The sequence below is a fragment of the Nylanderia fulva genome, unplaced genomic scaffold, assembly GCF_048542155.1.
Source record: "Nylanderia fulva isolate GAGA-0341 unplaced genomic scaffold, ASM4854215v1 Scaffold12, whole genome shotgun sequence".
Classification (NCBI taxonomy): domain Eukaryota; kingdom Metazoa; phylum Arthropoda; class Insecta; order Hymenoptera; family Formicidae; genus Nylanderia; species Nylanderia fulva.
In genome coordinates this window covers 1,589,239-1,601,392 of record NW_028189409.1, presented here as the reverse complement: position 1 = coordinate 1,601,392, position 12,154 = coordinate 1,589,239, and the positions used below count along the sequence as shown (strand labels likewise).

Sequence of the window (12,154 nt, the reverse complement as noted above, 5' to 3'; positions counted from 1 at the left end):
TTTGAGACATCGATGTGAAGTGTGGAAGAAAGTCACGTTCGCCGAAATTTTCAAAGTGAAATCAAGACTGATAGAATCGTCTCGCATATGTGAATTTTTTCAACATCGCTATAAAATTCTCCTGCAAACCAGCGGCTTCATATTTCGAAGAAAAGTGTGTCTTCCTCTTCTTTTCAAAGTGAGTAAAAATTTAAAATTATTCCCTAGTATAATAACCTTCGCGGAAGTCCGAGTGTTCTATATATAAAATAAAATTCGAAAAAAAAATTACAACTAATTTTCCAGCACAGCATATCCGAAAGATATTCAGAGAATATCCAGAGGATATTCGAAACATCCTGAGGAATTAAATTAAAATTTAATCAACAATTAAAAAGCAATAAGAGCTAATTAAATTTAATTAGCTCTTATTGCCTTTTAATATTGTTGATTAATTTATTAAAAAACTTTTACAAATTATATTAAAATTTAATATTTTTTTATCTACATTAAAAATAAAATTAAAATTAAATGAAACTTCAACAGTTCAATTTATTTCGTAACATTCACAGAACATCCTGAGAATGTTCGAATAAATATCCTATGAATATCCTCTGATTATCCTTGAGATATATCGTGCTATTAGAGTTATATGAAGAATCGTCGCGCGAGGCGAAATAGTTTCTTCCTCCCGGTTCTATCTTTAGCCTGTGCAACCCCGAAGCCTACACAGAATCCCGTCTCGTTCTTCCCGAGTATATACACGCGGGAGTGCGGTGGGACTCCAGGAATTCCTCATTGCGCCGATCCCTTCCGACGCGCTCGGCACGCTGAGTCCCACATCCCCTTTCGGAATATTGATTAGCCATCATTTTCAGATGACGCCTACATTCTGCTGGGTGTTCCTGCTGGCGTGCCTGGTGGGCCGCGCCGCGAGCATGCCGCAGCCTCTCGTGGTGGACGCCTGCGCCCTGATCTGCAACCCCGGAGCGGAGACCGAGTCCGAACGCGAGCGGGATCCATCCCTGTATCCCCGATATCCGAAGGTGGACTGTAGCCGTCAGTCCGACAAGGATGAGAGCCAGGCGTGGGTTATCACCAGCAACTGCTTGAAACTGTGCAATGTGGAGTTGTCGGTTCAACTGGAGGTTAATTGTTTCGCTCTGAGATCGTCGCTCGGAGCGAACCTGGGTTGCTACTGTGAGGCTCTGACACCCCTGAGCCCGAACACGATCCGCCTCAACGAGGATTGGAAAATGAACTTCTTGGTGAAGGAACTGTCGAACGACCTCCTCAGCATCGTCACTGACTCGCCTCTCGATGAGCTGATCATATGCGATATTCACAAAGAATTGTTGAACAATACTAAGCTGGCGACAAATAAATTTAGCAATTGTTATCCCAAGGACGAACCTGTTAACGAGAAAATAATAGAGACAAAAGAAGATAAAAAAGAAGATGGAGGAGAAAACAAACAACAAGATAAAAAACAAGAAGAATCGGAACATCACATTAGTGGAAAACCCGATATATTTAGACCTGATGGATCACCAGGATCAGTGGATGATTCAAAACACAAAATGGTAAGACGATCGACATCAAGACCCGACTCAAGACCAATAGATGAGGTCGTAACATCTCGTGACGATGAGGATGAAGAGGAGGAACAAGAAAGAGAAAAGAAAGTAGAAGTAGAAGTAGAGGCAGAAGAAGAGAAAAAACCGCAAGGTCCCACGGAAAAAGAAGAGGTTAAGATGCCTCTTCCCGTAAACGGAAATCCAGCGCCGGAAGAAGCAACCGAATGCGAATTATGCTTGTCTAAGTGTGAGCGTCCCGATTATAAAGGCGTATGCGACTGTAAGAACATCAAGGAAACGTGTGCCAAATACATAAAACAGCAAGTAAGTTGAATTTGCACAGCTTGCGTAGATTAATCGGTTCATGATGACTCGTTACGTTAAAACCAATTCTAGCCGTAATCGGGAAGACTCGTCAGAAAGAGATGATCATTTAAAGCATGTACAATAATATTCTTTTTGTTACTTGAATTGAGTCTATCTAATTTCGTGATTCTTCGTTTATAAATAATTTTCATAGGTTTCATAAATTAAAAAAATTATTATTTAGTAAAATTGTATGATTGTGTGATTTTAGGATTTGCTTAATTTGTTATTAAATGTTAACAACGTTTTATTCTATAGCATTATATAATAATAATTACAGAGCGTCAAATATATTGGTGATTATTTCGTTTTCGTCAAAAAGAAAAAAAAAGGAAAGAAATTTGCTATTTATATACATATTTTTATATCTGCTTTGCTTTTTATATATACGATTTAGACTTTTTTATTTTAAATTGTATATTTATTAAATTATATTTTTATATGTATTTATATTTTTACTGTCAGTTGCGTATAATTTTAATTTGGATAAAATTGAAATAAAAATATCTATTAGAAATATAAGAGAGTATAAAAAATAAATTACATTATACATAAATTAAATATACTAAATTGTGCCACACAACGCTCGATATGTTATTAACACATAAGCTATAATTGCGAAATATTTAGTTAATAATACAAAACATAAGATTTTGCTTACCGTCTAACATGGATATAATCGCTTTAGGCTTAAGAATTCTACACAAGGTTCAGTTCACACGATTCGCATTATATTTTATCCCGATCTATATATGTAGGATCGATATGCAGAAAATACAAATCAATTTTCATTATCAATCCCGACACATAATTCGCGGGTTTGTTCTCAAATAACATATGTATATTTTTCTAAAGAAATATATAGTAATGCAACAAAAGAGCGGATATTATATGTAGATATGTATTAAATACGTTTTTTATTCATATCATTATATATGTTTACATTACTATTATAGCATGTTAATAAACAATTAATAATGACAATAATATAATTGCATTCGAAAAAATATTATCGCACATTTTTATGACACAATTTTATCACATTAAAACATATTACGATTGTATTCTAGACAAAAGGAATATATATCTTATATTTTGCTTATTAACATCTTTTAATAAATTATTTTTATAATAATAAAGAATGATCTTGCGACAAAAATTTCATCATTTTACAGAACTTTATGATACGTATGTATATTATATATATATATATAGAATTGCAAATAAAATTTCAGTTTTTTTAAGAAAATTAGATGAATTACATTTATGTTAATAAATCCAGTCGACGAACTTGCGACGTGTGAACGGAACATCAATGTGTGATATGTGTATTATGCAATAAAATCTATTTATATGTGTGCGCGTACGAAATGCACCGTGCATTGTCGCGCTATGTACGTAGTTTTACCCAAAGCAAAATCGCGATAACTTTTATACGAGAGAGAAAGTAAAGTATATAATGATTAAATGAAACGAGTATACGCGAACGACGAAACAAAATCCACGTCTTCCAATTTTGTAGTTCGAAACAATAATCGGCGGTTACCGCTTTATACGATGATATTATAATATATAAGCAGGGAGCGATTGTAAAATATATAACATTCGTTGGATTAGATAATTATTCATTGTTTAGTGCAATAAGTATCGGCATGATAATCGACATCGATACGTCGTCGATCGAACAATTATTATCTCGAGAAATCAAACCGTGTTTAGATCGTACAGCGACTTGTCGACGACGTGTTTGTTTATATCGTGCCGAAAGAAAAAGTTGTGACACGACAATAAGAGGTAGATTTTAGTATGCCTGTACGATGTTTTTTCAATCGTATTGTGCTTTCGATTTTATCCATCGATATAAACGCGATCGCATTCTTCGTCGATTTGATGAATTTTTTAATATAATATCCGAGAGTTATGTATCGAATGTTTAGAGAGAATGTGACTATTATAATGTTATTGTATATATACATTATACTCATATGCGGAGATATATTTATACAGTAAATATATTTATATGTATCTCCGCATATGAGTATATAAAATCGATCATCGAGAGCGTGATTAAAATTTGGCTATAATAAACTTTATATTTATCTCGTCGTAATATATAAATTATAAATTAGGATAATTATTGAATTACGTATTTATATAATATTTATATAATTATTTAATTATATGTGTACATAAATATCAATTGTATTAATATAAATATACAAGGTGTCTGAATTTCCGCGTATATCTATATTAAAATAATATCAGAAACAGAATATATGAGAAGAATGTCAAATTCGATATTTATAAATATCTATTAAATATACAAAACTTATATAAAAATGAATTTCTTTGTATAATTATGCGATATAATATGCGAGCAATACTTTAATAATTTAAAAGATTTGGAGGCAAAATAAAATAAGATGTATGTAAAAAGTTTTCGAAATACTTTAGATAGAGTGCTCTCCAAATTATATTTATACTTACTATTTATGATAAAAATGTAAATAATGTACACACGAGACAAATAAATTTAATGTATACTTGATGCTTTGTCATACATATAAATAATATATACGTATAATAACACAAGATTTGTTGCAATAAAAATTTCGAAAATTCTACTATTCTAATATTATTACTTTGTTAATAAAAATAAAATATTTTATAAGAATAATAATCCAATAAATTTATACAATATTATCATCGTTCGAAATAATCCTTTCTAAAATACTTCGAAAGTATTGATTATTTTCCTTCGTACCGTTCGTCAAAAGAGCAGATATCTTTTATCAGCTGATAGTAAGCATTTCACAGAAAATATAACAGCAACAGATATATATTTTTTAAAAAATAGCATTTGTTGATAATATTTGTAAATAAGTAAAAATAAACATTTAGATATCTAATTATTGTAACCTGTTGTGTAACAATAATTTTCTATAATTTTATTATTAAAAACAATTAAAAAAATACTCTATAAATTATGTTCTAATATATAATAAAAAGAGAGAAATACTTTATATTTTTTTCTATCCTAATTTATATCTTTTTAAAATTATGATAAAATTGATGCAATCAACAAAATGTTATTACGTTAGATAAGGAATTACTTAATGATTCCACTGTTGGCTTTACATTTTCTCACAATAAAATAACAAAATTCAAATATATTAATAATAATATACGCACAATATATTTTCCAGTCAATTATTTAATGAAAAATATTGTGCAGATATTGATCTTAGTCTATAATTGTGTTATGATTCTCAATGCATGATTTAGCAAGGAATTCTATTTCCCTGAAGTAAAAGGCAATCAGGAAGGTCCTCAATTACATTACACTCTCTGATAGCTTCTCGTCTTTTTTATATCACACACTGCATCTCTATAGAGCAAGGATTCTCTTATAAAAGCCAAGCCAGCCGTCGAAGCATCAGTCGAGCTCCATCTACTTCCCGGATACAACTCATTTCAGGTGCAAGTATTATAGATACACTATTTTTAATTGTGAAATAACTACCGATCTGCATGATGTCTCTTTCCTCTTGATTTCTGTAATGTATTTCCTATTCTCGTAGAAGAATGTGAACCTGTAAGTGAATTTAATTATTGCGAAAAATATTTACGATTTCAATTAATTCTATAAATATTCCAAGTTCTTTTAATATACTTTTTTGTAATGTTTCTCCACGCAAACTGGTCATCATCGTATATTACGAATTTTGATATTTTACGACAAATCAATATCACTGTTGGACCAATTCGTGACGTTACTTGCAAATAATGTAGGTTGACTGCGTTTGATGGAGACATTTGTCTTCGAGTAAGTTTCTCGAGTATAAAAGCTCGTAGCTTTTGCCTTGTTTGTAACATTCAGTGACCAGAAATCGTCTAAGAATCAAGCAAGTTTCTTCGTTCGCAAGTAAGCTTTTTTATTTTCACGTAGACATTTTAATGCGAATCTTTTCGAAGTTTATTCTCGTCGGAGTGTGATAATAATTATTAAAGTTTTCAGAATTATAAATTATCTAATAATAACTTTTTTTATTTTTATATTAGTTGGAAGCAAACCAAATCATCGGCATGATTTCCATCCGTCTTACTTTCGCCCTCGCTATTATCGTGGTAATCTTCGCCTTCAGCGCAAATGCTGCCTACAAAAAGCCACCCTTCAATGGTAGTATATTCGGAAAACGATCCAACACTGTAACTGGTAAGTATAATTTATATATTAATTGTATTAATAACTTTGCTTTTAGTAAAATATTCTCGAAAGAATTTAACTTTATAAAATAAAATATTTGTTTATAGCCAGTTTGATTTTGACCTTTAATTTACCAATATTTTATATTTTAAAATTATAATTTTATTTTTATTTTCACAAATCACTTGATAAAAACTCAAAGAAGAGTCGAAACGTTGTGATTTAATAAATAATATTTGCCAGTGCGGTCGAGAGAAGAGTCTTACTTTTTTTTTAAATTCTGTCTGGCGATTCTCAAATATCTACGTTTTTATTTTATATTTTATTATATCACTGGCGACTTTTATAAATAAATCTTGCCTAATTTACAAAATAAATATTTATTTTCATCAAATTTACATGTATCGTAAGAAAATGTAAAGCCAACTCCATCTGTCTGCATTCGACTACAAGAATATCAACTGAGGATATTTTTTATTACATATTACACCATAAAAAAGTTTCTTAAAATATATCAAATTTTGTGTGTTCTTTCATTTTTATTTAAGTAATGTCTTTTATAATTTTAAAACAAAACAATCATATAATTAAAAATCTATAATTCTATAATATTTCTTACAATCTATTTTTTTCTTGCTCAAAAATTGTATTTAAAATTTCTTTGCGCTAATACATTTTTATAATAAATCATTTGTTTATCACAATATTTTCAGACTATGAATTTATCAGTCGTGCTCTGTCAGCTATTTGCGAAGTCGCCAGCGAAACATGCACAGCTTGGCTATCTCGTCAAGAATCCAACTGAGGATGAATAACCGACCGAGATGATTCACCCCTTTCGCCGACTGATCAAACAATGAAATAATGTAATTAATAATCAAGTTCCTGCAAAGGCATTTATAATCGTGTGCTTGAGTCACACTGTTCTCAGTAATAGTTGCATTATGCCTCCCACCATATCTAGTTGTAAACTTATATTTAAACACTATTGTGATTACATTTACTTTGTATTATATTTATTATTGTATTTACAATATTTAAAATTCCACGATTTAGCTATGTTTATTAGAAGCATCATAAATAAAATATGATGATTTCAAAAGCTAATTAATATTATTTTCAATCTTTTTTCCTTTGATCTCCCGTTTCTAGATATGTTTGCGTTGACAGCTAATATTCATTTTATTTTTTTTTTATTAGACAATAATATATTCCGATAATTTTTCAATTATTATAAGATATTCCCTATGCTAAAAAATCAAATATTTAAGACAGACAATAATTTATTTAACAGACTCTTTGGTTTACGTAATTTATATGATCGTAAAGAGTTCGTTGAAACCCTTTTAAATGTAGATTGAAAGATTTAGTATGGAAAGCACATACTATTCAGCTGTCTGGATAAGGGTTATTGTCTAAAAAGGCGCATACAAATTGACTGGAAAAGTATTGACATATATTTCATTTAATTGCGCATATGTAATTTATAACACTTTTGAAGTAAAAAAAATAGATTTTATATTTATACATAAAAATATTTATAATTACTTAACTGGTGGTATATTTTAAGAAAAAATTTTATTGTTGTAATGTTTTGATGATTTTAAAATATATTATCTCATATAGCAGTATTAATTATATTTAAAAAAAATCGACATGTGTTATATATTAACAATGTAATAGAAAATATGCAGAGTTGTGTAATGTTTCATGTACTATGCTAAACATCAGCCATTGCGGACGATAAATCTTCCGCTGACAAAAAAAAACAAAGACTTGCTCTATTGAATACTACAAACATACCTGTTCATTTACAAGGTGCACCTGAACTAAATATTTAATTACTCTTTGATCCAGTATAAATATGCGGATCTTAATCGAGTTCGGTTCAGTACGTCCGAATTATCTTCAGGTAAGCAATATTTGATACGTAATAATTTATCTTTTTATTATTTTTATTCTCGTAAATAAGATCTGCTGATTTTCTAACATTATATCTACGACATTAAATTAGAATAATCGATACCTTTTTATAGATTTTGAGATAGAAGAGCAAATGTCATATCTCAATATATGTGCTCTCTACGTGATTTTACGAAAAATACTTTGGAACATAAATACTTTTCAGAAATAAATATTTTTATCGGCTCTCAATATAAATAATATAAGTATGCTGTCTTCTAAGCTGGGCAATAGAGCCAAGGAAACGAAACGAAAAATTAATTAAACGGAACTGTATCTCAATTTGAGATCCCAAAGTTCCACATATAAATTAATTTCGAAACTTACATATGGAGAAATAAGCGAGAAAAATATAGGTCCGAAAAGTCGCTGAAGCGGGAATCGAACCTGCGTCTTTCACTTTCCGGGCGACTGCTCTTACCAACTAAGCTATTCAGACCCTTTAATAAATACTATTATTCGGAGTTTGTAATTAAAATAAAAAGTGATGTATGTCAATCAGATTATTTTCAAATTCAAGAGAGTTTAATTTTTTTTGCGTACTGTCTCGAAAGAAAGAGACATTAGAAAGATTAAATTTACATTCATATACAGAATGTTTCAGAGCTGTCGGAAAAGTTTTTAATATCAGATTCCTGGTATCATTTGGAGACAATTTTTCCTTAGTAAAAATGTTGAGAAAACCCATCATTTTTAGCATGTTCCCAATTTTTGCTATTATGTATCTTTATAACTAAGTCTGATATTAAATTTCTATTAGAGCAAACTCTACTTAAAATTAACTAAAGAATGTAATTCTGTTAATATTTTATTTTTACAAGGTTTAGTGTCCAAAAAGCCTTTATTTTCAACTGCTTATAATTCGAAAATTATTAGCGTCTCGACATTTTCGTTGAGAAAAAATCGCCTCCGAAAGATACCAGGAATCTTCCATTAAAACCTTTTCCGCCAGTTCTGAAACATCTTGTACACAACAATCTGGATCCCGAAAGCGCGTTATCGATCACGCGTTGGTGATTTCGGAAATTCTTATTCGCGTAATATTTACTCTCCACCCAATAGCCGAATACGTCTCAGAGTGTGTCAAACATTCTCCTTAACGTCCCACGAACGTATCCACGTTCTATAGAATGCATTTTACTTGCGACGCGCAGTTAAACATTCCCTCGCGCGAGTTCCGCTTAGATTCGGATATGAGGGCAAACATAGCGCGTGCATTCGAATGCAACGGGGTTTCTCGAGGTGTGTGCAAACTTCTTCTCATCGATTCTCGCATCCTTCGCCCACAATCCTCGAGCACACCGATCCACCTCTTCACGGTAATGGAAGAAGCCGCACAAACGCGCGAAAAATCGTCTTATGTCAGTGCTCAGCGAACGCCCGCGAGACTCGCATCCTTTTCCCGCGAATTCTATGGCAGGTGTCATTTACGCGCCGACTGTGATCGAGAATGCCACGTCGACTGGCACGCGCTCGCTTGCCGAAATAATCGTCGCGCTCGATTCTGAGGCGCGTAATAGGTGATGTGGTGAACTGCCTTTGATTCGTTGCAGATACCGCGATTCTCTCGGGATGACGGCGCGAGGATCTCACGCTCGGCGGATCGGAGGTGTCTTCTTTCACGGTAAATGTTTTCTCGCTTTTGTCTTCTCGCAAATTTTCATATTCGTCGTTCGTGTGATAAATATACATTTTTTACATTAATACAATTTTCAACATTCATTTTACGCATGGTATATCTGAAGAGTGATCTCTCTTCATTTTTTAAATGTCAAAATTAACTTTTAATATTTATTTTTATATTATTTTAGTATTTAATATTTATTGTTAAATTTCGAATATTTATTTTAATATTATTTTGATATTTAATATTTATTGTTAAACTTATAATATTTATTTTAATATTATTTTAATATTTAATATTTATTGTCAAATTTATAATATTTATTTTATTTTCATATGTTTAGCTTCTCTTCTTGGAGTGATCATATTGTTGATCTGTCAAAATGTTGCCAAGGCGGATGAAGTTCCGGCGTTCTTCTTGAAAATTGCCAAGATACCAACGTTGCCACGAGTCGGCAGAAGCGGAAGATTCGAAAATTTCTTTTACAAGGCCGAAAAGCATATTCCTCGGATTGGTAGAAATATTCAAGTCGGTATATCTGCCTCTTTTTTCCTTTATTAGAATTATAATTTTATTCATATCGTCTTAAAGATTTTACTTAATAATCATATTTTAATAATACTTAATTTTTGCACTTTATTGTAGGATCAGCAAGACACTTATTCTGGTTTAAATAAAAGACGCATAGATTATCCCCCAAAAGGTTAGATCAATTGATATTTTTTTCCATATATATAATCTTTCGATATTTTTGATGTTGATTATTTTTATCGTTAGCGGAAGACTGGTCCTGGCAAAACTTTCCTCTCGCGATAGAAGGACCAAAAGAATTATGGCGAACATTAGCCGGATATTCAAGGGAGGGTGATGAGTAAGTTCGATCATAGAGAAACCGCATTATACAAAACAAAAATATGTTTGATGTCCTTTCAATTGCCATGATTTACAATACCTTGAAGAACATTACAGTTTATTACGCAAAATATATCTCTCTTATTTAAGATTATTATTTTAAAAAATATTTTTTAGTTTTATATAATTATTTTAACACATTTAGGACAATGTTAAATATTATGCCAATATTCATCAATGTTTAATTTATTTAGTATCGAGAACGAAGTTTGGCAGAGGAAGAAAAGGACTGGAACTGAAGCAGTGACCACGCAAGAAAAATAGTATAGACATAGTAATTCTTCATCGCTTCGGAAACGCTAATATCATTATGTGGTCTTTGCTGAACTATGTGGTTATGGGAAATAATCAAGAATAAATACTTAAATACAAACTGTGGTTTCGCTTCCATTCTTCTTTTTTTTGTTTGCTATATTTAGAGAATTCGTGTATCAAGATAATTCTAAATAAATAAATAATCCTTTTAATTAAGTCATAATTCTTTTTACGATATGATATGGCATTGTAGTAATAGTAATATCTACGTAAAATTTGAAAATTTGTAGAGAATAAATTAGCTGTTCAAAAGGCAGAAGTGTTCTTAATATGTTTCATGTTCAAACTTTATATATATAGTAATAGTTCTTATTAAAATTTATCTGAATAATAATAATATCTAAAAATTTTCTCAAAAATCACACAATTTGCATCTTATTTCTTTCTGATACCCTTAATTAAAATATTACAAAGTTTTTATTAAAACTGTTCATTATGATTAATTTCACATATTTTATGTAGCGTTTCAACTATTTTATTATTTCAATTATTTGTTATATATTATACTATTACATTATTTATAGATATAAACATAAAAAATGAGACCAATTTTTATAAGTATTTTTAAAAATTAAATTTTACTTAATTAAATGTGTATTTCTAAAATCATGTCTCAGTAATACTTTTATTATTTCTCAAACTTTTACCAAATTTTTGTATTTTTTACCGATTTTTATGTAATAGATTTTATAAATTAAATCATCCTATGTTTTACTTAATTAGTTCATATATGTTTTGCATCTACAATTTCTGTTTTTTATAAGATTTCCAGTACATCAAACCGATATTTACGAATAGCTTTTTCGTTGCAAGATATCTCGCGTGACAGTTGTTCGCTGAAATTACAGATGTGACTAATAACAATTTGCGATAACATTACAAAAAAATGCAACAACCAAAAGAGGATCGATATAATCGATATAATTTAGCTGAATGTATGTAATAAAATGGAACGGACAGCCTGGTGTGAGAGATGGCAATCGATATTCTCTGAACTAAACACTTCGAAAGGTAAAGCTATTCTTATTTCTTGTGACGGCAACAAACGACATTTGCATGAAACCTGATCTTGACATTTTTTTTTCAAACGCACGCAGCTTTTCGAAGCAAGAAATATATGCTCGAACGATAAAAAAAGATCCCTTGCGTATATATAAATAAACGAATAAATATATGCAAGCCCTTGCCGTATGTTTTTCACAGTATTTGTCA

General features: G+C 30.6%; 3 protein-coding genes across 4 annotated transcripts; all 3 read left to right on the top strand.

The window, feature by feature from the left end:
- On the top strand, nt 1-4,470 carry LOC114936669 (uncharacterized). The gene is made up of 2 exons (XM_029309934.2): nt 1-178; nt 858-4,470. The coding sequence occupies exon 2, from the start codon at nt 858-860 to the stop codon at nt 1,887-1,889; it is 1,032 nt and encodes a 343-aa protein (XP_029165767.1). The 5' UTR covers nt 1-178; the 3' UTR covers nt 1,890-4,470.
- Nucleotides 4,471-5,326: 856 nt separating this feature from the next.
- Nucleotides 5,327-7,927, top strand: SIFa (neuropeptide SIFamide). Of its 2 annotated transcripts, XM_085490220.1 has the most exons (4): nt 5,440-5,517; nt 5,715-5,847; nt 5,985-6,138; nt 6,843-7,927. In XM_085490220.1, exons 3-4 carry the CDS (start codon nt 6,009-6,011, stop codon nt 6,932-6,934), a joined length of 222 nt encoding a protein of 73 aa, XP_085346346.1. In that variant the 5' UTR covers nt 5,440-5,517; nt 5,715-5,847; nt 5,985-6,008; the 3' UTR covers nt 6,935-7,927. The 2 variants fall into 2 exon arrangements, with proteins under 2 accessions (XP_085346345.1, XP_085346346.1); XM_085490219.1 differs by lacking the exons at nt 5,440-5,517; nt 5,715-5,847 and adding an exon at nt 5,327-5,400.
- A 1,516-nt stretch (nt 7,928-9,443) lies between these two features.
- Nucleotides 9,444-11,185, top strand: Eth (ecdysis triggering hormone). The gene is made up of 5 exons (XM_029309972.2): nt 9,444-9,715; nt 10,059-10,243; nt 10,361-10,418; nt 10,493-10,586; nt 10,822-11,185. Exons 1-5 carry the CDS (start codon nt 9,664-9,666, stop codon nt 10,889-10,891), a joined length of 459 nt encoding a protein of 152 aa, XP_029165805.1. The 5' UTR covers nt 9,444-9,663; the 3' UTR covers nt 10,892-11,185.
- The last annotated feature ends 969 nt before the right edge of the window (nt 11,186-12,154 follow it).

Coding starts and splice junctions, on each gene's coding strand:
- LOC114936669 (XM_029309934.2), top strand. CDS start 858: ATGACGCCTACATTCTGCTGGGTGTTCCTGCTGGCGTGCCTGGTGGGC.
- Eth (XM_029309972.2), top strand. CDS start 9,664: ATGACGGCGCGAGGATCTCACGCTCGGCGGATCGGAGGTGTCTTCTTT. Junction 9,716..10,058: donor CGGAGGTGTCTTCTTTCACG/GTAAATGTTTTC, acceptor TCATATGTTTAG/CTTCTCTTCTTGGAGTGATC. Junction 10,587..10,821: donor TATTCAAGGGAGGGTGATGA/GTAAGTTCGATC, acceptor TAATTTATTTAG/TATCGAGAACGAAGTTTGGC.
- SIFa (XM_085490219.1), top strand. CDS start 6,009: ATGATTTCCATCCGTCTTACTTTCGCCCTCGCTATTATCGTGGTAATC. Junction 6,139..6,842: donor ACGATCCAACACTGTAACTG/GTAAGTATAATT, acceptor CAATATTTTCAG/ACTATGAATTTATCAGTCGT.